The 27,828-nt window shown below is 46.0% G+C and overlaps 2 protein-coding genes across 4 annotated transcripts in view; one reads left to right on the plus strand and one right to left on the minus strand.

The window, feature by feature from the left end:
- The window catches only part of LOC142491605 (aryl-hydrocarbon-interacting protein-like 1), a 93,704-nt gene extending 86,497 nt beyond the window's left edge, over positions 1-7,207 (minus strand). Inside the window, exon 1 of the mRNA XM_075594409.1 lies at positions 7,093-7,207. The gene's annotated coding sequence lies outside the window, so the exon portion shown is untranslated. The remainder of the gene's footprint in view (positions 1-7,092) is intronic.
- PIMREG (PICALM interacting mitotic regulator) overlaps positions 3,383-27,828 on the plus strand; it is a 44,134-nt gene continuing 19,688 nt past the window's right edge. For 2 of the 3 annotated variants that reach the window (XM_075594412.1, XM_075594414.1), the window contains exon 1: positions 27,373-27,675. In XM_075594412.1, coding sequence (XP_075450527.1) covers positions 27,397-27,675 — 279 coding nt within the window. In that variant the 5' untranslated portion in view covers positions 27,373-27,396. Of the gene's footprint in view, positions 3,583-27,372; positions 27,676-27,828 lie in introns of those variants that run through there. The other variant, XM_075594413.1, reaches the window with a different exon arrangement.

Below are 27,828 nucleotides of genomic sequence, written 5' to 3' on the forward strand. Positions count from 1 at the left end.
AAGCAGAGATTGCTGGGCTATGAGTTTCAAGGGGGGTTTTACAGAGAAAGTCTTGTCAGAATGTGTCTGGTTGCAGAGTTGCTGGATACCCCAAAAATGTACCCGGGAATCAGGTCGGATTCTCGGATACATTGAGACACATTGCTCCGGCAAAATCTCCCCTTGAAAACGCTTACGCGGCTCACCGCTAGGATTCCCTGCTTCAGCTCAGACCAGAAAAGTAAATGGGGCATAGGGATGTGTAGTATCCCTGAAACGGTAAAGGGGTCTAGTATAAGGGGGGATGCCCAGTTAATGCCCTGATCACCCAGAACCTGGTATAGGGGTTCTGGGGGTACTCCAACCATAGATACGGTTGTGAGGGTTTTGTAAAAGTCTAAGTCCAGTTTTCAGTGTGTAGGGATAAGGCTGGTGAAAATGAACCTGCACGCTTTTTCATTCTTTTCCTCATAAGCAAAGGACTTAGACAAAAATGTGAAAGTACCTTTTATTAAAGTGTATAAAAGTACATATGCTTGTGCACGGTATATGAGCTGGAGACTTCCAGGTCCACAGTTCCGAGAGACCATGTGGCGACCAAGCTTGGTGCCATCAAGTCTTCTTGGGTCCTGGACATAAAAGCCTCAGAGGTTGCCAAGGTGTTAAAGCTATTTTGGGCAACGGAGTTAGCCTCAAGTACTCACATCCTGGGATGAATGGAAGTCATCGGACCACCAGTCATTTGCCCATCCCCAGACTTTGAGAAGCCTAACTCCGCGGGTGGCTTCTGACTGAAAAGTGGCAGAGGTGCCAGGTTGGTGCATGCTCTTGTCAGATTCCGAATCCGAGCTTGCCCGGCTTAGATAGACTGGTAGGATTTTTCACACGCTCTGATTGGCTGGAGTATTTCATGAATGAACTCTGAAATACTATAAGAAACCCTCAGCCAATCCAGATGCAAGATTCACTCAGATTCTGAGCGCCAAGACAGCAGCTGCACATTCGAAATCACCAAAAGATGCCCTGAGAGAAATAGCAGCGAGCCAGCTTCAGAAATTTCAAGCCGATAAATTTTCTAAGTCCCACTTTTCGGGGCCAAGTTATGAAAATAGAACGTAGCGGTCGCGGCTGGGATTGCAAGCCGAAAAGAGTACCAGGACGTTTGGTACTATCTCCCGGTCAAGGGATTTCGGCATCTCCATAGCAGATACAGCAGTGGAGTCAGGAACTGCATGTCGATTTGAGTTCCAGGACATTTCAGGACAAGTCCCGGTCAACCTAAAGACTTTGTTTTACTTATTTCACCTAGGAAAGTCTAGTTTTGTAGCCCAGACCCCCAGTAAGTTTGTTTTCTTCTGTATTTTGTAATCCACTGTGTGTACGTCTGTTTATGGAATAAATGACAATTTATTTTACTATCTTGTTTTGCTCAGTGAAAAAGTAAAAAGTACATCGGTAAAAAGGTGTAAATACCTGGTCTCCCGTGACAGTCTCACACGTGAAAAACGTCTCAAATATTATTATTATCCTTTCTACTGTACTTGCACAAAGTCCAAAGTGGGGGAAAAAAGAGGAAAAGGATAATACCATACATAAAATGAATCAAAGGAAGGAATTCAACTTTTGAGGTCAGCTTCCTAGGGGGTACACCAAATCCAGAATGTAGAAGGGGGAGAGAGAATTGAGTATTGCTGAAAAAGAAAGTGTTAAAAAATAGTCAAAATACATGAGTACTTCAGTATTCAGAGATAGGTTATTTTTTTTTAATTTGGACTAACAATTGATATTTTAGAACAAGCTTTCAAGTTTTTGTCTCATCAGGTCAAGCAACTATAAGGCCGCGCTTATAGTGCAGTCGCTGGAAAAATCAAATTGACTTGACTTCCAGTGATCGCGACTAAGCCGTCACTTCTTTGCGTTGCTTCTACTATAAGCGCACGCTGACGGCGGCAATACATTTGTTTTGCTGTGACATCACCGTCACTCTGAGCCAGTGATTCCCAACCCAGGGTTCCTCCTATGGACCACAGACCCCCCCCCCCTCCCTCTGGGGGTGTTTATTTTTGGTATGTATTTTGTAGGGTGGATTGAGATGGAGTGGGGTAATTGACGGAAGGTAGAGGCGAGTGAGAGAAGAGAGGGGGCCTGGAGGGAGTGAGGAAAAGAGGAGTAAGAGAGAGACGCAAGGGATAAATACATGCAAGGCGGGAGGGGGGGAGAGTTAGTGAGATGGATGGGAGAGAAAAACATAGGTAGAAGGTGGGAAATAGAGGTGGCTCGTGAGGTGTGCAATGTTATGACTGACCCCTGTCGAACCTAATATGTGTCAGCCAGATAGGGGTTCCCCGAGATTTTTCTAAATACTTCAAGGGTTTCTCCAAACAAAAAAGGTTGGAAATCACTGCTATAAGCGCAGCCTTAGTCCAAATTAAAATGGTATCACCTAATAATGTCATGCTTGGTCGCGATCACTGGAAGTCAAGTCAATTTGATTTTTCCAGCGACCGCAGCGTGACAGCGACAGCACTATAAGCGCGGACTTACAGTTGCTTGACCTGATGAGACAAAAACTTGAAAGCTTGTTCTAAAATATCAATTGTTAGTCCAAATTAAAATTAAAAAATAAAAACTCTCTCTGAATACTGAAGTACTCATGTATTTTGACTATTTTTTAACGCTTTCTTTTTCAGCAATACTCAATTTTCTCTCCCCCTTCTACATTCTGGATTTGGTGTACCTCAAAAGTTGAATTCCTTCCTTTGATTCATTTTATGTATGGTATTATCCTTTTCCTCTTTTTTTCCCCACTTGGGACTTTGTGCAAGTCCTTTATTTTGCACCAGTCGCAACTGGACTAACACAGCTATTTGTACTTAATTAAAAAATAGTAAAAAAAAAACATTTAACATTGGTCGTTCTTAGAATGTATTTTTGAAAAAAGATAAACCAGTGGGGGGTTTTCCCCCCTCTGAAGCTGAAATACTGGGCAAAGCTTAAAATCAGTTTCTTGTTCATTTAAATCTATCTATATTGTTTATTCAATTATTGATGAAAGGATATTAATGATTATGCTGTTATAAATTATATTGTTAAAAAAAAAATGTTTTCACATTTTTATTAGTCGCAGAAAGTTACCCAATGTATTCCAAACCGCCATCTTCTGTTTTTTAGACTTGGAAGGTAGCTGAATTACCAAATCTAGTATAGGCTTGCTTAGCAGGAAAAAAAACCATATTAGTTACTCTCCTAGTGCCAAACGACAAATGCACAGCATTCTGCGAGGCTGCTGTTTAAATATGCTGTCATGCCCACCACAGTGTGCAGTGTGTATTTTTAGGATCGACAATCATTTCTCTTTTTCGGGGCCATATCCCGCTCTCCAAAGCGAGGGAGCTTCCCGCCCAGCCTTCCTTCCCCTGTGACATCGCTGACCTCTGCAACAGAGAACAGGGTTTGTCCACTAGGAATAATGTAGGAAAGGAACGTTCTTTGCTCTATTGTGACGTCAACGGACGCGGACCAATCAGAGGAGAAAGTTCAACGTGGAGAGCGGGTGCTGGCGCCGGATTCGAACAGACGGAGTTTGGAGCCCATAAGGAGCGGGTGAGTCCCAATGAGTGTGAGCTTGCACGCGAGGCAATGATGTTATTGTACGTACTGGTGGTGTAAGCTTATGTCTCTGACACTCGCATATTTATTTTAAGAGAAGCTCTGACAGCCCATGCCCCTTACCCTGCAGATTTTGCTTGTGCTTTAGTAATGTGATGTTTGTAAAACGCTGCCCTATGTTGCTGGGTATTTCATTAGTGGGCACAAATAACTCAAACGTCTACCGAATTATTATGTATTCACAACAGTAACATGTATTCCACTGTACTTTTAAGTACTGCTGTTATATGTTAATAAAACATCACCCAGTGCTTTTGTGATCAAAGAAAAAGGCAAAAAAATGTTAACCGAGCAGAATAACCTGTTGGCTTATAGAATTTAGGCAGAAAATATCAGCCACCCTTCCCTAAATGCAGTTAAGTAGGATTTAAATGATCGCGTATCTTGTGTGATACTTATTGTATTTTCATTTTATCTGTTTGGCAAATGGTAACATCACAATTACTTTGCACAAAACAACACAGAAGAAAGTGTAGTAAAAGAATATTTCAATAGATGGTTACAATACTTTGTAGTGTTATGAGAAAATAAGAGTGAAGGTGGAAATCCACTAAACCATTTGCTTAGTCTGGAAAGTAACATTAACAAAATGTATGTGTGTGTGTATATATATATATATATATATATATATATATAAATATATATATATACATACACACACACACTGCTCATTTGCATGTAATTTCCCAGAATCCCTTGCTGCAGTGGAAGCACTGTATGCTGGGTGATAATGGTGAAATGCGGGGTTGCAGACCTGTCTAAAACATGCAAATGAGCACACAGTAATTTCCATTTGAGATATATACACATACATACCAGAGTAAGTCCAGAGCACTCAGTATGTATGTCTTTATTTATATAGCGCCATTAATGTACATAGTATTTCACAGTAGTAATACACGTGACGATCGTATAAATAACAAAAAATACAAATAACATGGGAATAAGTGCTTCAGACATAAAAGTAAAATATCGGAAGAGGAGTCCCTGCTCCGTAGAGCTTACAATCTAATTGGTAGGGAGAACGTACAGAGACAGTAGGAGGGTGTTCTGGTAAGCGTGTCTGCAGGGGCCAAGCTTTATGTATCGTGTATAGCAGTGGTTCCCAAACTTTTTCGGTTCAGGCGATCAGGATTTTTGTCAAGGCTCCCCAAGGTGATCAGGATTTTTCCACGGTGCCCAAAGTGAAAACATAGTTGTATATACATACAACAGTTGGAGTGCGCAGTTGGTATGTCTCTCACACAGACTCTCTTTCTCTCTCTCTCTCTCTTTCTCTCTTTCTCTCTTTCTCTCTCTCTCTGGTGAATCTGAGCAAGGGGGAAGCAAGAAAGGCATGGAGCAGTACTCACCATGTGCTCCATGTAGGAAGAGGTGGGCCTCGCTTTGCAAGCTCGTATAGAGCTTGCTGCGGGCCCCCAAAAAATCCTGGCAGCGTGCCAACATGCTGCCTGGCGCATGGCGAGCACGCTAAATCATGTCAGCCCGGGGCGACGGGATTTATCGAGGTGTACGGCTGCACAGGGGCCCCGGGCCCCCTGACTACATGGCCGCCAACAGAAATCGTGGGGCCCGGGACAAAAATTTTAAGCAGGCCCCCCCCCCCGTGTCAGCGGTATTGCCCGCTGCCACCACCCCCCCATCTCTCCCCTGCTTCTCACTCTTACTCTCTTACACTCTTACTCCCTGTTTTCCTCACTTACCCCCTCTCTCCTCTTCCCCCCCACAAGATATATACCAAAAAACTTCCCACCCCCGAATACATACAAAAAAAATCCCCACCCCCCAAATATATACAACCTCCCCCCCAAATGCATACAAAAAACCCACCTAATTTTTATATATATGCACACACAAAATATATATATACACACACACACACACACACATACAATCACACACACATATATACATACATACATACATACAATCACACACACATATATATACATACATACATACATACATACATACATACATACATACATACATACATACAATCACACACACATATATACATATAAAAATCAGACCGGGGGCTGGGGGGGGCGTGCCGGTGATGCGGGGGGGGGGAGTGGCTGAATGGCCCGGTCCCTGCACGGGGGAGGTCAGTGCTGCCGGTGCCTGGGCCACGTGGGGGGGGGGGGAGAGCTGGTGTGCTGCGGAGGGGGGAGGGCTGCAGTGCTGCTGGGAGAGACAGATGTCTCCGGTGCTGCTCCTCCAGTGCGCGCGCCGGGCCTCCCTCTTGCTTACTTCCGGCACTGCCAGCAGGGTGACCCGGCGCCGGGTTCAGAGGTTTTTTTTTTTTAAACTAGCAGCCCTTGTTCCCCACTGCTGGCGGCTCTGATCGCGGCGCCCCTCTAGCCAAGCCGCGGCGCACAGTTTGGGAACCACTGGTGTATAGTATTAGCCACGGTACTACTCATGCTTCTTTAAGCAAGAGGGTCTAAGGCTTTGGTCCCACTGCGTCCGGCGGCACGCATGGCAGCGGACCACCAGCCCCTTTCCTCTAGTGTGGAGGTCCCCGCTGGCTCCTTACTACTTGTCTGACTGCGTGCTGTGACGCGTCAGCCGGCCGATGCTGCAATCTCCTAGTGGTTTGCAGCTCTGACGCGTCACGTGGTGCGGCAGTCAGTCAATGAGGGGGGGGGAAGGAGCTACGGATGGGAGGCGGCTTGGGAGGGGAGCAGGGAAGGAGCTGCGGGGAAAAGTGTGTGAGTGTATATGTATGTGTTGGGGGTGGTGGGCACCACGATCTCAGACCTGGCAAAGATTTACCACGCGCTCCAGCTCTGGCTCCCTACAGACCGCATATCGCGGTCAATTGCCTGCCAGCTCGCCGCCTATCTGCAGAGCGGGGCCTTAGGGCTGGGACCCGCTGCGCCTGGCGGCGCGGGCGGCCGCGCGAGCGTTCCCCACCAGCAGGGGAATCCTTGTGAGCCGGTCCCAGTCCCCCCTCGCTGCACGGCACGCTACACATTGTGACGCGTCAGCCGCCAGGGGATGCAAGACAATTGTGATCCAGAGCGGTGACGCGTCACGTGGTGCGCTGATGAGCCAATCAGGAGCGGGAGCTGTCACACAGCTTCCTACACATGGTAGGGGGTGGTGTGTGTGTGTGTGTGTGTGTGTGTGTGTGTGTGTCAGTGTCAGCGTGTGTGAGGGCAATTTGTGGGGGAAGGGGGAGGGAGCTGCTTACCTTCCAGCAGCCCGCAGCAGCTCCCTCCTGTCCTGCAGACCGAGCCCGTGGAGGGAGGGGGGGGAGTAGCGGGTCCCTCCGCTCAAACCACTCCGGCTCCCGCTCCCTACAGACCGCATATCGCGGTCTGTGTCTGTCAGCGCCCCGCCTGTCTGCAGTGCGGGCGCGCTGATTGAGGGAGCGGGGCCTTAGGCCTGGGTCCCGCTGCGGCCGACGACGCGCGCGACCACGTCTGCGCTACTCACCATCTGCTGATATCCTCCCGAGCCGGTCCCAGTCCCTCCTCACTGCAAGGCTCACTACACGCAGTGACGCGTCAGCCAGCCGGGGATACACGAGGATTGTGTTCCCATGTGGCGTCATGTGGTGTGGCAGGGAGCTTGCTATAACACGAGTGCTTTACAAGGAAGCCAGTTAATGTACTGTTCTACTGATTGGGCACAGTGGTGAGATTACATGAAGGCAGTTGGCTCATATCAGTGAATGCCTGCAAATGTATTTGTGTGTGTGTGTGGGGGGGGGGGGTTGGGGGTTTACTGCTGCAGTGCTGTGTGTGTGCTGTGAGTTCTGTGAGCTGCTTTGTTGTGCTTGTGTTTTAGCCTACCCCCCTGTCATGGCCGCGCCCCCTGACCCATTTTAGCAATGCCCCCCGCTTGCAAAAATGCTCCTTACGGACCACAAATAGTGCTAAAGTGCCCTACATGCGCTGCCTGGATGCAGTGCTGGCGCGTGCAGCGGGGTCTTAGCCTTAAGGTGGGTCTTAAAGTTTGGATAGAGAGGGTGCTTGTCGGGTATTGAGAGGAAGGGCAGTCCAGAAGTGTGGGGCAGTCAGTGAGAGAGGTTTAAGGCGGGAGAGGACTTTAGATAGAAAAGGGGTAGAGAGGAGGCATCCTTGAGCAGAACGCAAGAGTCGGGATGGTGCATAGCGAGAAATTAGGGCTGAGATGTAGGGAGGGACAGAAGAGTGTAAAGCTTTAAAAGTGAGGAGGAGAATTGAGTGCGAGATGGGGATTTGATAGGAAGCCAGGAGAGTAATATTGCAGAGGAAAAAAGCGACAGGTTTTAGATACGTTTTGAATGTTAGAGAGTAGTCGAGTGTGACCCTTAGGCAGCGTGCTTGGACTACTGGGTGAATGATAGTACTTCCAACAGTAATGTGGAAGGATGTAGTAGGGCCAGGTTTGGGAGGAAGTATGAGGAGCTATGTTTTTGCCATGTTAAGTTTATGTCGGCGGAGGGCCATCCAGGATGATATAGCAGAGAGACATTCAGAAACTTTGGTCTGTAGAGCAGGTGTAAGGTCAGGGGTTGAAAAGTACATTTGTGTGTCATCCGCATAGAGGTGATATTTAAACCCAAAAGATTTGATTAGGTCACCTAGAGATAGTGTGTACGGAGAAAAGAGAAGAGGACCCAAGACAGAGCACTGGGGTACCCCCACAGAGAGATCGATAGAGGAGGAGGTGTTAGCAGAAGAAACACTGAAAGTAAGATGGGAGACGTAAGAGGAGATCATGTTACGAATACCAAGAGTATGGAGAATGTGAAGGAGAAGGGAGTGGTCCACGGTGTCAAATGCTGCAGAGAGATCAAGTAATATGAGCAGAGTGTAATGACCTCTGTCTTTGGCAGCATGGAGGTCTTAGTTATTTTAGTGAGGGCTTTTTCAGTAGAGTGAGCAGTGCGGAAGCCAGATTGTAGAGGGTCTAGGAGAGAATAGGTGCTGAGAAAGTGAAGCAAGCGAGAGAATACAAGATGTTCAAGGAGTTTAGAGGCAAAAAGCAGGAGGGAGACAGGTTGATAGCTAGAAAGACAGGTAGGGTCAAGCTTGCTGTTTTTGAGTTATGGTATAACTTGCATGTTTGAAAGAGGGAAAGGTACCAGAGGGAGGAGTTAAAAATGTGTGTGAGCGTAGGGATTATAGTAGGAGCAAGAGGTTTTAGGAGATGGGAGGGAATGGGGTCAAGAGGTCAAGTGGTAGAGGGAGAAGAGATCAGCAGTAACACATCCTCCTCTGAGACAGCGGAAAAAGAATCAAGGAAGGCAGGAGGAGAGTTAGGAAGCGGTGTAGGATGGGAGGAGGAAACAGAGAGGATGTTCTGACGTATGGATTCCACCTTTTCCTTAAAATAGTCAGCAAAGTCCTGAGGTGAGATGCAGGAGGAAGAAGAAGAGGCAGCTCAGGGTGGTTTGAGAGTCAGACAGAGAAGAGTTGGCGTGGGTTAGACTTGTGTGTGTTGATTAGTGAAGAAAAGTAGGTTTGTTTAGACTGCGAGAGGGCAGAGTTGAAACAAGATAGCATAAATTTGTAGTGAAGGAAGTCTGCAGGAGTGTGAGATTTTCTCCAGAGGCATTCAGAGGAATGTAGCATGCACGTGTGGGAATTTAGCCAGGGTCTGGGGTTAGAAGGGCGAGGGCTGCAGAGAGAAAGTGGGGCATGTAGATGAAGAGAGGATAAGGCAGAGTTGTAGTTCCTGACCAGGTTGGCAGGGTCTGGAGCAGAGGAGAGGGAGTAGTGTAAAGTGGAATCAATAGCTAGTAGGTTAATAGAGCGCAGGTCTCTGAAGAAACAAGGGGTAGATGGAGAAGGGAGAAGCGAGAGAGAGAAAATGAGATGAGGCAATGGTCAGAGAGAGGAAAGGAGGAATTGGAGAAATCAGAGAGAGAAAAGTTTTAGTGAAAACCAGGTCTAGGTAGTGGCCATCCTTGTGGGTGCTGGCTGCAGTCCAGTTGAAGGCCAAAAGAACAGGTTAGAGAGAGAAAGCGGGAAGCCCAAGGGAGAGAGGGTGGTCATCAATGTGGCAGTTGAAGTCCCCTACTAGGCGAACAGGGTAGTCTGGAGGAGAGAAAGAAAGAGAGCCAGGATTCAAAGTGAGAGAGAAAGGCAGAAGGGGGATGAGTAGAGGTAGGTGGGCGATAGATGACCGCCATGTGGACAGGGTGAGGAGAGAATATCTTAACAGTGTGAGCCTCAAAGGAGTGAAAAGTAAGAGAGAGAGGAATAGGAAGGGTACGGTAATGGCAGATAGAGGAGAGCAGGAGCCATACGCATCCAGACCTGCAATCAGGGTGCAAAGTGTGGGAGAAAGCAAGGCCACCATAAGAGAGGGCAGCTTCCAGAGCAGAGTCAGACTGAGTGAGCCAGGTCTCAGTTATAGCAAATAGGAGCAAAGAGTGAGACAGAAAGAAGTCATGCACAGAGAGGAACTTGTTAGAAAGGGAGCAAGCACTCCATAGGGCACAGGAGAATGGGAGAGAGGAGGGAGGGTGGCAGGGGATGGGTATGAGATTGGTGGGGTTGACACCAGGAGGAGTAGAAGTTGCATTTGGCGGGCGAGGACTAGAGCATACAGAAATAAGACAGGGACCAGGATTGGGAGATATATCCCCTGAAGCAAGGATAGAAAGAGAATGTGTGAGGAGGATTTGTAGGGGTGTGTTTTTGTGCAGGGGTTATAGCTGTGTAGTGACAGAGGGCGCAGGTAAGAAAGTAGTTCATGTGAACTGAGAAGTGGCGAAGAAAGGCGAAATGGAGATATATGAATAGAGTTGGAGACATGGGGCTGGTAGAGAGAAGTACATCATTTGAAAAGAAGTGAGGTCATAGCAAATATTAATAGTAAAGGCGGCATCACAGCAATAGTAAAGTGCTGAGATGTGCAGTCTGGAATAGATCATATCCTCCTTTCCAGTGTAGATCAAATTCAGGAATCAGGGCCAGTAGGTGTTGTCCACTTGTTCACTCCTTTTGAACTCCCTTTAAACTCTAGCACTGCATGCTACTTTTAACTAGAAAATGCAGAGAAAGTTGAAAAAATACTTATCTTGTAGCAAACAGGGTGCTCACAGAGGGGCCAGGTTCACCGTCCAGCTCCAAAATAAATGCAGGAAAAACAGGACTGCAGCACTCACTGAAAAATGTTATAACTATTTATTGCATCAAAGAACAGGAACAAACAGATAAGAGCAACATTTCATACCTCTTGGTCCTTTCTCAAGCTCCTCCGGTTCAGGCATCTGTTTGTTCCTGTTTTGATTAAATATATTGTTATAACGTTTTTCAGTGAGTGCTGCAGTCCTGTTTTTCGTGTGTATATATATATATATGTATATATATATATATACATATATATATATATATATATATATGATAGATATATCTCAAAAGATAACAGCTACTGCAGCTAAGGTGAAGGAAAATTAAGATTTTGCTCATACTAATTACAGAAAGTTCATGTCAAATCACTCCGTGGTGATCGAGCCATTGTGAATCGAGCCATTGGTTTAATAAAACACTTTAATTATGAGGGGAGTGCCTGTACAGTCATTTGTTTCTCATGTATGTATAGTTCTTTTTAAAATAAGTCTACATATGATCTAGTTAACAAGTTACTGCCATTAGTTGGCATTTTATCCATCACTGCCCTACAAGGACCAAATTTAAGAAACCAAGGGAGCCAGCCAGCATTCTAGGAGTCAGTTTTATTTGAGCGGGGGTGGGCAGAGTTTGCAGCGTTCGCCACACATCCCTTTTTTTTGTTCTTCGCTCCCATCTACCCCCACCTCCCTCCTTGCACCCCCTGAGTAGGCAGTGCAGTGCTGACAAAGCATGATGGGACACATAAAAAAAATGACCTGAACTTCAGTAGAGATTATTATCTTCCTCGTAAACCATGCATTCTCTGCTCTGTCTGGAGCACTGAAACCCTGGCAGACTTGGATCTTGCAGCAAGGCCAACCAACCACTTGCCCAGGCACTGCCCAGGGTTGTTGTTGAGCAGTGTGGCATAGGGAAGGTGCCGCCACAAGTAACGCATGAGTGAGCTCAACCTGGAAGGCCGAACCCTCCCCCACCCCCCTCTGCCTGCAGGAGACCTGGGATCGTTGTCCCGGTTTTATTTTCCCGTCACCCCAACCCATGTTGGCAGCACGACTCGCAGCTACTCAAACTGCAACTTTCTGGTGGCATTGCAGTCTCAGTGGCTGTAAGATCTCTTCTGGGCCTTCTGTCAAGATCTATAGTGTTTCTGACTCAACGGAGAAGGCATTGATTGCTGAGGCGATTATCACCTCTACGAAAGTTCAGGATGTTTTTTTTATTTTTAGCACTTTATTTATTATTTACATTAGAGTACATAAAATAAAAAGTTGAGTAGCTTGACCTGCCCCTTTTTAAGGCTCTGCTTGATGGCAATCCTATTCATCAGCATGCTAAATTTACAGTGATCAGATGTAAGTAGTGTATAGATATGCAAACGTCCCAGGTCATGTCCATTGAATGTTACAATAAAGCCTAATCCTGACAGAATGCTGTTGAACACTTACATAGCTGCTGGGGGCCTCTACGCATAAAGTTGGCCATTGGTCTTTTAGCATTATCTGGGATACGTAGTATGGCCTGGTTTCACCTTTTTGTTAACTGTGCGAGAAACATCAAATAGTTATAGTACTAAGAGAGTGAATTTAGAACATGAAAGAAGCAACTAAATCCCATTCTTGCTACCGCAAATATACTAGATCCTCGGGGACATCTTTCTAGATTTAGGTTGAATCATCCAAGATAAAGTTGCAGTTCCCCTTCAAAATTACCTATTCAGAAAGTGAGCTCAGTGTGGTGCATTTCACAGTAGATTTCCAACCTTACTTTTATTTTTTTTAATAAAAAAAAATAAAAAAGGGCACAATGTCTGCAGTGTATTGTTCACATGACAACTGCTGCTGTTTTGTTCACTTTCTTCCCTCCACCAGGCAGCACAGCGCTGTTTTTCGTTCAGAATCTTATCAGACAAATGTCTTATCTTAATCTCATGTCACTATGTGACAGCCATAATAATGTAAATTTTGGGCTAATTTTTTTTAGGAATAAAATAGAATCTAAAAAAATCAGTGAGGGGAGGGGGGGGAATGAGAAGTAAAAACAGATATCCTACTGTACGGTATTGTAAAGGAATGCATAACAAATAAAAATGAAGAAAAAAGCATGCATGGGCTCCTGCCTCTCTTAGGCCTCGGCCATGTTACTTGCTTGCGGAGGCGCGCTCCCGCTCAGCACTGAGCCCCTACAGCCGCAATTAGAGCGGCTTTAGTAGGGGCTCGCCTACGCTTCCATAAGCGCGCGGAAGCGTAGGTCTTACCAGAATTAAAAATTTCCCCGCTTGCCGGCGTGCAGGGCCGGTCACGTGAGCGGTTCGCCCAATGAGGGCGAACCAGCTACGTGACGTCACTGGCCCGCCCCCTGACGGTGCGCAGGGAAAGCACCCGCTTTCCCTGAGCCTCAGTACGCCAGCGGGAAGCTTGGCCGAGGCCTAACGCTGTCAGGGGCTGTATTTCAGACTCCATTGGCTGACATTAAATAATGCTATCCTTTAAAAGTGCCCACACTGGTGTTTATGTTTATCTGTACAGCTCAACCCCCTTATAACGCTGTGCTTGGGGTCCAAAGAATCACATCGCGCTATAAGCGGAACGCGTTAGAAATAATGTACAATTGTATGCGTTGTACAATAAAGTAATTAAGATACCAATAATCGTGTTGTAAAGTATTTATAAATACAAAAATTGGGAGCCACGCTTGCATCGCGTTATAAATGGATTCGCGTTGTAACGGATCGCGTTATAACGGGGTTGAGCTGTATTTCCAATACTGCAAATTGGCTGCCTTCTAACTTTGTGCTGCAGTCTGTGAAATGCTTCAGCTGATATGTAACATTATATTACAAAGTGTGACACATTATTACAGCTTTCAGAGTAAGCTTTCAGAGTAATAGACAGTCTGCTGTTTGGAACACAGCGATAGTTCTGTTTGTGATACTTTTGTTGTCAAAGGGCAAAACTGAAAAATGTGTCTCAGAGCCTGTTTCAAAAGACGAAGTGGATATGTCTTTCTAAACAGTTCCTGTAGCAACCAAAGAACGATCAGTACATTAAAAAAAATCTGTATAAATTGCATTGGGAGATTTAAAAAAAAAAAAAATAAGCAGACCGTATTATCTATTGTAGGCTAAACTGTTAGAAATTCCAGGCATTATTGAAATTCTTGCTCTCTGGTTAAAATTCTGGCCATTATCCATTCAGTAATGGCCCTGAATATTTGGCACCTTGCCATGTTTTTCAGCCAATCAGCTTTGAGGTATCATACACACTGAGTGGGAGCAGCTCTTAGGCTGCGGTCCCAGTCATAACTGTGCCACGCGCGCCCAGCGGGGGTCGGCGCGTGCACAGCGCTAACCGCGATCTGCGGTCTGAGGGGAGAGAGGGAGCTTGCGACGGGAGGAGGCGTGGTTGGGGATTTGCGGGGGCGTGGCCATTACGTCACGCGGCTGGTTCGCCCTCATTGGCTGGCCGGCCTCCGTCACGCGGCTGGCCACGCCTCCGTCGCATGGTTTGAACTCAATTTGAGTTGGAGTAAACCCTGCAGCACGGCGCGGCTGCACCTTCAGCGTGACGGTGCGTACTGGGCCCAGCCCCATTGAGGGGCGGTGCTTACACGCACAGCGCACGCCGCACCGTGCGCACAGGCTGTTACTGGGACCGCAACCTAAGACAAGGCAGGTGATTGGACAGGAGGCACCAGCAAGGCACAAACTCCTCCCCCACCGTGCCCACAGAGAACTTTGCACAAGAGACAGTGAGGAGAAAGTTTGTGTATGTGTACAGAGGGGGGCTTGCAGTGTGTTTTGTGTGTATAGAGGGGGGCTTGCAGTGTGTTTTGCGTGTATAGAGGGGGGCTTGCAGTGTGTTTTGCGTGTACAGAGGGGGGCTTGCCGTGTGTTTTGCGTGTATAGAGGGGGGCTTGCAGTGTGTGTTGCGTGTACAGAGGGGGCTTGCAGTGTGTTTTGCGTGTATAGAGGGGGGCTTGCAGTGTGTTTTGCGTGTACAGAGGGGGGCTTGCAGTGTGTGTTGCGTGTATAGAGGGGGCTTGCAGTGTGTTTTGCGTGTACAGAGGGGGGCTTGCAATGTGTTTTGCGTGTACAGAGGGGGGCTTGTAGTGTGTTTTGCGTGTACAGAGGGGGGCTTGCAGTGTGTTTTGCGTGTACAGTGGGGGGCTTGCAGTGTGTTTTGCGTGTACAGAGGGGGGCTTGTAGTGTGTTTTGCGTGTGTGCACGCACACGCACACACACACACACTGCAGCTGCACGCACACACGCACACACACTGCAGCTGCACGCACACACGCACACACACTGCAGCTGCACGCACACACACACACTGCAGCTGCATGCACGCACACACACTGCAGCTACACGCACGCACACTGCAGCTACACGCACGCCCACACACTGCAGCTACACGCACGCCCACACACTGCAGCTACACGCACGCACACTGCAGCTACACGCACGCACACTGCAGCTACACGCACGCACACTGCAGCTACACGCACGCACACTGCAGCTACACGCACGCACACTGCAGCTACACGCACGCACACTGCAGCTACACGCATGCACACACACACACTGCAGCTGCACGCACACACACACACACACACACACACACACACACTGCGGCTGCACGCACGCACACACACACACACACACACACACACACACTGCAGCTGCACACACACACACACACTGCAGCTACACGCACACACACACACACACACACACACACACACACACACACTGCAGCGCTACACGCACGCACAGACACACACTGCAGCTCTACACGCACACACACACACTGCAGCTTTACACTCACGCATGGACACACACTGCAGCTCTACACGCACGCACACACACTGCAGCTCTACACGCACGCACACACACTGCAGCTCTACACGCACACACACACTAAAGCTCTATGCACACGCACACACACTGCAGCTCTACACGCACACACACACTGCAGCTCTATGCACACGTACACACACTGCAGCTCTACGCACACGCGCACACACACTGCAGCTCTACGCACACGTGCACACACTGCAGCTCTACGCACACGTGCACACTGCAGCTCTACGCACACGTGCACACACTGCAGCTCTACGCACACGTGCACACACTGCAGCTCTACGCACACGTGCACACACTGCAGCTCTACGCACGCACACTGCAGCTCTACGCACGCACACTGCAGCTACACGCACGCACACTGCAGCTACACGCACGCACACTGCAGCTACACGCACGCACACTGCAGCTACACGCACGCACACTGCAGCTACACGCACGCACACTGCAGCTACACGCATGCACACACACACACTGCAGCTGCACGCACACACACACACACACACACACACACACTGCGGCTGCACACACGCACACACACACACACACACACACACTGCAGCTGCACACACACACACACACTGCAGCTACACGCACACACACACACACACACACACACACACACACTGCAGCGCTACACGCACGCACAGACACACACTGCAGCTCTACACGCACGCACACACACACACTGCAGCTTTACACTCACGCATGGACACACACTGCAGCTCTACACGCACGCACACACACTGCAGCTCTACACGCACGCACACACACTGCAGCTCTACACGCACACACACACTAAAGCTCTATGCACACGCACACACACTGCAGCTCTACACGCACACACACACTGCAGCTCTATGCACACGTACACACACTGCAGCTCTACGCACACGCGCACACACACTGCAGCTCTACGCACACGTGCACACACTGCAGCTCTACGCACACGTGCACACTGCAGCTCTACGCACACGTGCACACACTGCAGCTCTACGCACACGTGCACACACTGCAGCTCTACGCACACGTGCACACACTGCAGCTCTACGCACACGTGCACACACTGCAGCTCTACGCACACGTGCACACACTGCAGCTCTACGCACACGTGCACACACTGCAGCTCTACGTACACGCACACACATACTGCAGCTCTACGCACACGCACACACTGCAGCTACACACACACACACGCACGTAGAACACAACAGCACCACACACACTGCAGCTATCAAACTGTAGGTATACCCAAACTCTGCTGCTACACACACATACAACACAACAGCTCTACACACACACACACACACACACACACACACTGCTGCTGACACACACACACGACAGACAAACTGCAGCTACAAACAAACTCTGTATAGGCAGTCCTCGGTTATCCAATGCAATCCGTTCTGGAAGTAGCGTTGGATAGTGAAACCGTTGTAAAGTGAGTCCAATGTTAATCAGTGGCGGTGAGCGTTGGATAACGCATTCAGGCGTCGGAAAACGGCCCCTAGGGTTGCAATGTAAAGCGTTGGATTTGCCATTCGTTGTAAAGTGAAACGTTGGATAACGAGGACTACCTGTAGACAGACACTTACTTTGCAGCTACAAATACACTGTCTCCTCTCACTGTGTCCGGCGTGGAGCTCTGTGCACAAAGGGAGGGGGAGGAGTCACTGCCTGGCTGCTGCCTCCTGACAAATCCCCTGCTTTGTCTCGGCTGTTCTGACAAAGGAAAGGCTGGCTATAAATAAAGACTTGGCAAGCTGACAAAAATTCCGGGCTTTATTGAATGAATAATGCCCGGAATTTTAACTAATCAGAGAGAAGGGATTTCAATAATGCCTGGAATTTTACAGCTTTAGCCTATAATGAATGGTAAAAATTCCGGGCATTATTCATCCAATAATGGGATGGAATTTTTGTCACTTGCCCAGTTTCCCTTTCCCATCAATCTTTCACATGATAAGACAGACTAAGTTTATAATAATCAATATTACTATACAAAAGTGACTATATCATTTATGGGGGGGAAAGCATACAATTAGTCTATAATAGTAATAACCCCCTCAGAATAGGCCACTACTGAACAATAATGCCCTGTTCTTTGGGGATTATTACTTAATTGTACCTTTTTGTTAATTGTATGTATGTCTTTATTTATATAGCGCCAAAAGTGTACTCGGCGCTTCACAAAGAGTACAGTACAGGGAATTATAATAATACAATAAGTGCAGCAAAAATCAGACAATGGGAAAGGAAATCCCTGCCCCGAAGAGCTTACAATCTAAGAGGTTTGAGGGGAAACTTACAGAGACAGCAGGTGAAGGAATAAGTGCTGTAGATGGGTGTGCTTGGCCACAATGGGTGGTATAAGTGACTGTGGGACAATAGCCATGAGTGCAGGCTATTGGGATACTTGATTTGTGGGGCAAGTTCTAAGGTTAGTCAGTGTTAAATGAAAAGGTTAACACCATTTACAGGGGAAGAGATGGCAGGGAGCCGTGGGTGAGAACAGGTGTGTATGTCTGGCTTCAGGCTTAGGGGAGATCCCCAGCAGCAGGAAGGAGTAGATAGAGGGTGTGAATAGAGGATTTGTGGGGGTGTTTCTTTATTGAGGGTTGTTGGGAGAGAGGTGTATAAATAATGGTGGAGTGGGGATGTTGGAGAGAACAGAGACATTCACCAAGGAGTGAGGAAACAGTAAACAGAAAAAAAAAATAGGGAGGGCATAGTGAGATACAGGAGGAGAGACTTCCCAGTTATTGGGAATTGATATTGCTTCAAATTCATGGCACGGTGCTGTACGCTCTCTTTCACCTCGCCTTTAGTAATCCAAAACAATTTTGTCAACTATCTCAACCATACATAAGAAATCAGCATGGTCAAATAAATCACAATCCACAAACCGCTAACAACCTCAATTATAGGCTAAACGAGAAGGCATTATTGATATGCCGATTGATCAAAATGCCACACATTAACAGTAATGCCTTGAATTTATGGCACCTTGCCAATCAGTTGCAGCATGTCAATAATGCCCTCTTGGTTCAGCAGATCACCCTCCCCTCAGTATAGAGCATTACCTAGCCATTAATGCACAGTGGGTTAAATGTCCGCCTCCCTGGGAATTAATTGTGAGGTGATGTCCTGTCCTTCAGGCGTTCTTAAACTAGGCCGGTGTTGTGGCAAACAAAAATAGATTCAAATGCAGATCCACCTCAAAATGTATATACAAGGAATTTGTGCAGAAACGCTTGGGACTATATTACTAAATCCAGTCATTGAAGAAATAAAGTTGCAGATGCAATTAGAAAAATAATAGATAAGCCGCACTGTAACATATTAACTTCAAACTTCCTATAGTGTATGAGTTAATTATTTGTAATTTGTCCTGTTAAAGGAAGAAGTTTATCCCCTGAAACACCGACCTAAGTATTTTCTGTTCCTGTTTGTAATGTACTATTTATACTTTTGGAGATCACGAGAGCAGAATATATTGTTTGTGTTTTGTCTAATAAGTTCATTTGGAACATTACAGAAGGTTGCATCAGAGAAGTTCTTGAAAAAACACATTGGAGAAGTGCATGCAACCGAGTACCGTGGGCGCTAACCCAATTTGCGAATAAGGTGCTAAAAGGATAGCGAAATAACAACAAATTGTGGGATTTAATGAACTGCCCAAAAGAATCCATGAAAGCAGATCATTCACAACAGAAAAACAGAATGGTAAAGGAAGCTAGAAAAATAACATGCAATAAAATTATATTTGTGTCCAAAGCATGTAAAAAATGCAAACATACATACACACGTTTGCAGAAGTATTCACCCCTACCAATATTGTCACATTTTTTTGTATTACAAATGTATGCAGTTTTTTTTTTTAAATTATTATTATTCAAAGCCACACAGCTGTAGTGGTTAAATAGAACACTTCTATGAGGAGGAGGTAAAACGGCAGCAAAGGAAATGTACAAAATGAAGTTTACTGTTTGCATAAGTATTCCGCCCCTTAAGTCCGTATTTGGTAGAAGCCCCTTTTGCCGTTTGAGTTTTCTTGGATCAGTCTTTACTAGCTTTACACAGTAGGATGGTGACATTTTTGCCCATTCTTCGCGGAAAAATTGATCCAGTTCTGACTGGAGTTTGTTAAGGGATCGTCGATGGACTACAATCTTCGAGTCTCGCCATAAATGTTCAATTGGATTCAAGCCAGGACTTTGACTGGGTCATTCAAGAACATGAATTCTCTTCCTGTTCAACCCCTCCAGTGTGGCTTTGTGCTTCGAGTCATTGTCCTGCTGAAATGTCAATTTCTAGCTTTGCACAGTAGGATGATGAACTTTTTGCCGCAGTTTCACAGTCTTGCCGGACTCAAACAGGATTTCACAAGCCACAACTCTGAAACGGGGCAAAAAGTTAATCATCCATTTGCAAAGCTAGTAGTAACTGGGGAGGAAATTGACATTTCAGCAGAAAAAAGGCTCAAAGATTGCGGTCCATCGACATTCCCTATCAAACTTCAGTCAGAACTGGATCAATTTTCCTGTGAAGAATGGGAAAAAATATCACCATCCTACTGTGCAAAGCTAGTAGGGACTGACCCGAAAAGATTCATAGCAGAAATTGCTGTAAAAGGAGTTTCTACCAAGTACCGATTTAAGGGGCTGAACATAAGGTGTACATTCCATTTCCTTTCCTGACATTTTACCCACACCCCACACCTCATATAACCGTGTTCAGTGTAACCACTACAGCTTTGTAGTTTTAAATAAAAAAGTTAGCTTGAAAAGCTGTGCATACATTATTTGTAATTCAACATGTGACATCATTGGTAGGGGGCGAATACTTCTGGCAATATAGATTAGTATATAGGCGCAGAGATGGGAGAGAAAAAAGGAAAGCATTAGTGTAGTATGCCTCCTTCATGCTGCCGGCCTCCGATCTTCTTTTGAAATCGCATCGTCAAATAATACCGCGGACGTCACCAATGTGATGTCATGCGGCGTCCCGTTGCCATGGCGAAGTCCTGTCATTTGCCGTTGCGACCTCGCATTGCGATGGCAATAAGACGCCGTGTGATGTCGGTGTCACTTAACACTGTAGAAAGAAGGCGGAGGAAGCCGGTAAGGAACTTCCCATCAGGCCTGATAGGCATGAGAGCGTAGCCTCTGTGTATGGGGGTGGAAATTCCCCAATGGGAAATCCGCCACTGATATGCCTCAGATAATGGTAAGTATTGCCATTACATCTAATTTTCTGTAAGCACATCTCCAATGGTAGGAAAATATCTGGAACGGGCATCTGCTGTCGGTCCTCTCTTCCTCCATGTTGGGGACATCCATTATCTTATCCATACTACAGGAATTTGTGTGTCTGTTATTTCCCACGCTCTGCGCCTAGGCACCCCCTCTCCCCCCAACAGGTAGTTCTTGCTATTTCATCTTGTGGGGTTGCAGACCATAAGACAGCATCTATTATGGAATGTTGAGATATTTGAATTAATTGTATGTGATCATTTAAATATATTATAAAATAAATAATTGAATTCACTGGTGGGGATTCATTTTGTGCTTTCTTTTATTTTGGTGTGTGTGTGTTACACAAAAAATTTAAATATTTGTTCTGTTACCAATAATGGTAACCTCCGCAGTCCATGGGTTGAATATCACTGATGTTTGTTTTTTACTTTCTGTAAACTGAACTTATCACATAATCAAATGTTGTAAAGTATTGTGTTGCCTTATTCAAGTGCATTAATCCATTACAAGTCAACAGGTTGATTTTTCTCTCCAGTACTGATTGGGCTACATACCGTATGCAGTAAGGGGACATGCCAAATATCTTAACTCACATTAACCATATACGTTTCTCATAGTGAATCAACCAATATTACCCTTCCCTGGAAGAGCATGAAAAGCCTGAAGCTGATGGCATTTCAAGTGATTATTACAATGTGTTTCTGCAACAAAGTGACAGCCGGCTACCCCATGTAAAGACAAATGGTCCATTGTTGGTGAATCATAAAATGTTATCTGTAGCTGATGTGTAGAAAAGGCTTGCCCAGGAAAAGATACATCGAGCGTCTTACAGTTTATTCACACAGAACAAAGGCCCAAACATTTCTTTCATCAACCTTGCCCCATTGTTCCTGCCTTCCCCCCACCCCCCCACCCCTTTTTCTCTTATTTAAAAAAGACAATCACCATATGGCATAAGCATTTAAAACGGCAATCCCCTAGAAGCCTACAGATGTAGTAGACATTAATGCACTGTTAACGCATGAGTTACGGAGAAATAACGCAAAAAGTAACACATGCGTTACAGCAGTAATGCACACGTTTCCATGGCTTTCAATGGCGGTGAGATTGCGTGTTATATATCACACCAGCATTAACGCATGCCATCATGTTAACAGTGCAGTAACGTCTGCTATGCCTGTATGAGTTTGACTCGTATAATGTTCAGTGTATTGCCCCCTAAGCATGTTCTGAGTTTTGTGTTGAAGCTGCAGACCTAGCAAATGTGTTTTTTTTTTAAATCCGTTCTGTACTATAAGAAAATGCTTGTAGCATTAAAAAAAAAAAAAAACTCAATGACATTTTTATGTATTATAATGTAACACGCATTTTTTGTTTCTATAGCAACCATTTACAAAGTCACATTCCCTTCCTCTTTTGAAATAGGCTCTGGTGGGACACCCCTTTTTGAGCCCTCCCCTCTAGTAGTGCACCAATTGTATCTAGTGACTGACTGGTCACATGATCTGCCCCACAGAACTTTGCATCTTTGGTCCTCTTCTGCTGCACTGACGCCATTTAGTGAACCCTCGAGTTGAATCTTCGCCTACACACTGACAAGTAATAAACTAAGTTGCTGATCAATCGCTGAAGATTCAGCTCAGGGTTCATTAAATGCATCTTGGATAATCTTCTGCTGCACTGACAAAGTTCTGTGAGGAAGATCATGTGACCAGGCACTGCTAGAGAGGGCAGGGTTCAAAAAGATGATGCTGTTTCAGATGGGGGAGGGGGTGTGACTTTGTATATGGTTGCTATAGGAACAAAAATGCTTGTTACATTATAATATATTTAAAAAAAATTGTAAATGCTACACGTATGTTCTCATAGTACAGAACTAATTTATATTAAACAAAAATACACATGTGGCTATTGCTTGAACTGCAACTTTAAAGGGAAAAATGAAATTGAAAAAAACAAAACGCTTGAACTGCTGCTTTAAAAACCGTGGGTTTTTTTGTTTCCCCTTTCCCCCCCTCCCTGCTTTTCCAGTTACCATACTAAGGCCTCGGCCATGGTTCTGGCGGGCGGAGGTGCGCTGAGGCTGAGGGAAAGCGGGTGCTTTCCCTGGCCTTAGACAGCGCGCCGTCCGGGGGCGTGTCGGCGTGCGGGCCAGTGACGTCACCGAGCTGGTTCGCCCTCATTGGGCGAACCGCTCACGTGACCGGCCCTGCGCTCCGGCAAGCGGGAAAATGTAAAATTTTCCTAAGACCTACGCTTGCTTCCGTGCGCTTGTGGAAGCGTAGGCGAGCCCCTACTAAAGCCGCTCTCATTGCGGCTGTAGGGCTCAGTGCCGAGCGGAAGCGCGCCTCCGCCCGCAAGCACCATCCATGGACGCGGCCTAACATAGTAAACTTTTAGGCGGGGCTCTTGGAAGAGCTCCATTTTAACTTCCCGGACAGTTATAATTTCAAATGTATAAATCTCCTGAACATAACAGATCTTAAAAATAAAAACAAGCTTGAAAAGGGAAAAAAGGCATCTCAAAGTAATGTACTTTAAAAAAAAAGCATTTTTTGTTTTGTTTGTTTTTACTCAAATCTGGCATCTACCCTTTTATAAAAAAAAATGTTTTATATGTATTATTTTTTTTTATTTTAAACATTAATTTGTAACCCTGATGAGCTGGGGCTTGGGAGGTTCACTGGGTGGTCCCTTTTGTCTGATGTCGCTGTATATTAATAAAGCGTTTGCACAGCCAACTTCCCCTCTCTTCCCATCATCTTGTCTTTTATTGGCTCTCTGCTTTGGGAAGGGTGGGATAAGGGTAGAGGAAATGCTAGATTAACAAACACTTCCCCATTTAGATGCAACCGAGTGCAATTTGTAAATAATTACCAGAGACAAAAGCGGTAAAATCTTTGTTATTTTAGCATTATTAGATTTCTTTAAGAAAGCCAATTATATTGCTTAAAAAGATTTTTATTTTTTGGGGGGGGGGGGCTAGTTACGTTGCATTACTGTACATCTGGTATTTCCCTTCTGCAATCAACAAATTGCCCAAATAGCAAAGGAGGTGCGGGCTTGTTATGTCAAATACTTAATTCCCAGCAATACATTTGAATGCGTCTCGGTATCCTCCTGCAGTCAATGGGATTAAAAAAAAAGAAGCTAGATTTGGGAAGGGATAAGTGGAAGCTGGCGCTTTTCAAACACACTGGGGTTTTTTCTAGACTACCAAACGGCCCTGTGTTAATGCAAAATGATTAGTTGTGATCACAATATATTTTGATTAGCAGGAGCGACCAGCAGTTAATGGATTAAACTGTAGACTGATCTTTCCTGGCCATTCAAATTCTGTTTCTGGACCAGAGCCCTTACTGTACAGTTTCCCCTTCAGAGCTTCCTGTAAGTTCAAATAGTATCTATGTCCTGGATCTCTGCCTTAATAACCACATGGCTGCCAGCATTGCTGAGTACAACATTATCATTCCCTGCTCAAACTTTTTTTGTGCGTGTCCTGCACATCAAAATGATATGTAATGCACATTTAACTGTTGAATAGATCAGTGGCGGAACTGCATCAGCCAGTTCAGCTGCAACAGGGCCCACAACTGGTAGGGACCCCTCCTCCCACAGCTGGAATGCTTATGTTAGCAGGTGGGAGTTCATGTGTCCATCGATGCCCCAGCGGACCTAAGGCCTCGGCCATGTTACTTGCTTGCTGGCGGAGGCGCGCTCCCGCTCAGCACTGAGCCCCTACAGCCGCAATTAGAGTGGCATTAGTAGGGGCTCATCTACGCTTCCGCAAGCGCGCGGAAGCGCAGGTCTTAGGGAAATGTAACATTTCCCCGCTTGCCGGCACGCAGGGCCTGTCACGTGAGCGGTTCGCCAAATGAGGGCGAACCAGCTCCGTGACATCACTGGCCCGCCCTCTGACGGCGCGCAGGGAAAGCACCCGCAAGGCCAGGGAAAGCACCCGCTTTCCCTGAGCCTCAGCACGCCAGCGGGAAGCTTGGCCGAGGCCTAACCCGGAAGTCAGGCCCAACTTCTGCAATCGCTGCCTTGGTGGGATCCCTCCTCCGCCTGGCTGCGCACCGCTCCAAATGAGTGTTGTTTTCTCTCTATCGCTCTGTCGCCTGGGTCCTCTAGTTCCGCTCCTGGTACAGAATGACAGCTGCAGTGAGTAAGGAGATGAGGGATTTTCAATGGATTATCTAACGTCCCACTCTAGAGTCCTATTCTGTACGCTGTCCAAAAATATGTCACTTGAAGCCCTTCGTGGCACATAACAACATGGGGCAATAAGATTTATTATTTCTATAATGAAACCATATCCTCCCTAAACGCTGAAATCTTGTGATTTAAGCCGTTGCGGATGTTGCTTCTGACTGGACGCCATATTATTCATGTCTTGATGAAATTTGCAGCCGTTTTATACATTCCTCCATGACCCTTGCAAATCTCCTAATGCAGGATTTTTCTTGTAGCACACTTTAAGATTAATAATTAGGTAGAGAAAGTGTGTGTGTGTGTGTGTGTGTGTGTGTGTGTGTGTGTGTGTGTGTGTGTGTGTGTGTGTGTGTGTGTGTGTGTGTACAATGCTAATGACATTGGCTGTAAAATGGCACAGTGCCAGTCATTTTATTCTCTTGTGCAACAGACACCAAAATTAGATTGTTAGCACTTCAGTAAAGACCCAATGTGCCATATAGGAAAGATAGCTAAAAGTATAAATTGTTTAGCTCGTCACTTATTTAATGTATCATAATTCACAGTTTATCATGTTTATTCATTGGGTAGTATGTGGCACTATAGGGGAGGTTTGTAAAGACTTTCAGGATCTGGCTAGAACCAGCAGCACAGGAGCAACACAGAGTAGAAACATGGCAATAACTCACCAAAATACGGGGTTACAGTGACTCCTAGCTAGCTAGGTGCAGAGCGCTGCCGCAGCTATCTTACCCCCGGTCCATCCCAGAGTATCCCAGTTACAAGGTATCACCACCTCTTGGTCCACAGTTCACTTTCTAGTTGGTCTCTAGTCACCGAGATCAATCATGAACAATTGTGGGGCTCTTGAAGGCTTCTATGATTTCTCAGCCTCCATATGAAGAAAGTGGAGAGCTTTGTGCCAATCAGAAGCTGGGCTCACTCAGTACGCAACAATCGGAGATGTAAGTGGTGTCTGTGGCTAAGGACAGACCCTAGGGACAGAGCATGGAAAATTGTAACTGATCAATGGGAACCAAGCCGACGGGATTAGGACCCATGTGCTTGTTCCTGAATTCAGCTCCATACATCCCATCGAGATAGTCGCCTAGCTGCTGGTGGAGAACAATGCCTCAGTATTGGAACTGGGGACCCTCCCAGCAGGCAGAGCCTTGCCCTTCCCCACCTCATCGTCCCCAAGTGCTGCACCTGGCCTCACTCAAAGGCTAGCCCTTTGATCATTGTACTGGCCACTTAGTCTTTGTTACTGGCCCAAGCATACAATGGGTCAAATAGATATACATAGAAACCACACAAATACATAAATTGTGTTTTATAGATTACGAACAGAGTATTACACCTTTGCACGACTGGCCGCCATTTTGCAGCCTGGAGATGGCCAGTTAACCCTATAAGGTGGGTTGCCATCTTAACTGGTAGGGGCAACAGGCCGACTTAACCTTTTTAGTACACCGTGCCATGCTGCTCCTACCATCACCATGTGACTTGCATTTAAAACACATACGTCTATCTTTCTGCACCAAGAACTTGATTTATGACTGGACTAACAACCTAAATCAAGTGACAAAGGGGTGTTCAATTATTTGCGTTTCTGGGTGTCAGAGCTCTACAAATCCACTGGGAGTCCACTTCTTCCAATTATAAGCAAATGCCTATAATATATACCACATAATTGCTGGCCAACGCCCATTTTTAGTTCTTTAAAAAAAAAATGCCAAGTTATTAATACTTCAAATCTCTGGAACCTGGTAGCTTTTGGCTATAAGACCAGAACAGTCATGCTCTGGGAGACCAGCCTACTACCCCAGAGCCCAGGTTAAAATAAAATGATATCTGAGGGAACTGCTGCTTGAAGCTATTGTATTATATATTGTATTGTATTAGATTGTAAGATATTCGAGGGGAGGATTAATTTCACTGTAAATTGAGATGGGCAAAAGTTTTCTCCAAATTTCTAATTTGTTGCAAAGATGTATTGTAAGCACAAAATGAAGGATTTATTCGTTGAAACTGCTTGACACATTCTCTTAAGCCCTATTGTGGATAAATTCCTGCCATTTCCCATGTCCCAAGTAGCCCCTAAAAATCAGTGTCTTACAGGTGACTTGAAATGGCTCTTTTCTAATTCTTTAGAAGCCAAAAAGGGAATATCGGTAATTCACCGTTAGCAGATAGGAAAGCATTGTGCACTGTAAACAAGGCTATATAACACAATGGATTTATAAATGCATTTAGGGGGTTGGGGTGTCGGTGTTTTAGTCCTTACACTTCATCATAAAGTGATCATCCCTTCACTCTGTCTCTACACCTTTATTGCAGATTGTTCCAGGTACGAAAGATGTCTTCCATTTTGCACAGTGTCAGCTGGAGAAACCACAGAGTCCTGGAAAATTATGATGAGAATGACAGCCCCCAGCCTGATAAGTTCCGGAAGATCCCCTCATCGAGCTCACTGAACACACTCCGCATGTCCCTGAGGAAGAGGCTTCCTCTTAAGCAGGTGGAAGTCAACTTCAATGCCATGCCCAGCTGGGACAGTGTGGCAGCAAAGGAGAAGCAGCGCCCACTGCAGGCCATGACGGTCACAGCCAAGAACATGTTTGGAGCAATGTCCCAGGTAACTGATATATGTTTATGTAGAGTTGAAGGCTAACAGGAAACGGTAAGACACAAAAGGAGGGCCAGATGCTAGAAAACGGGCTAAGCACAATAGACCAAGGACTGGTAGACTGACCAGGTCATAGAAGGACACTGTGCATATTAAAGCAAC

The sequence above is a fragment of the Ascaphus truei genome, chromosome 3 (assembly GCF_040206685.1).
Source record: "Ascaphus truei isolate aAscTru1 chromosome 3, aAscTru1.hap1, whole genome shotgun sequence".
Classification (NCBI taxonomy): domain Eukaryota; kingdom Metazoa; phylum Chordata; class Amphibia; order Anura; family Ascaphidae; genus Ascaphus; species Ascaphus truei.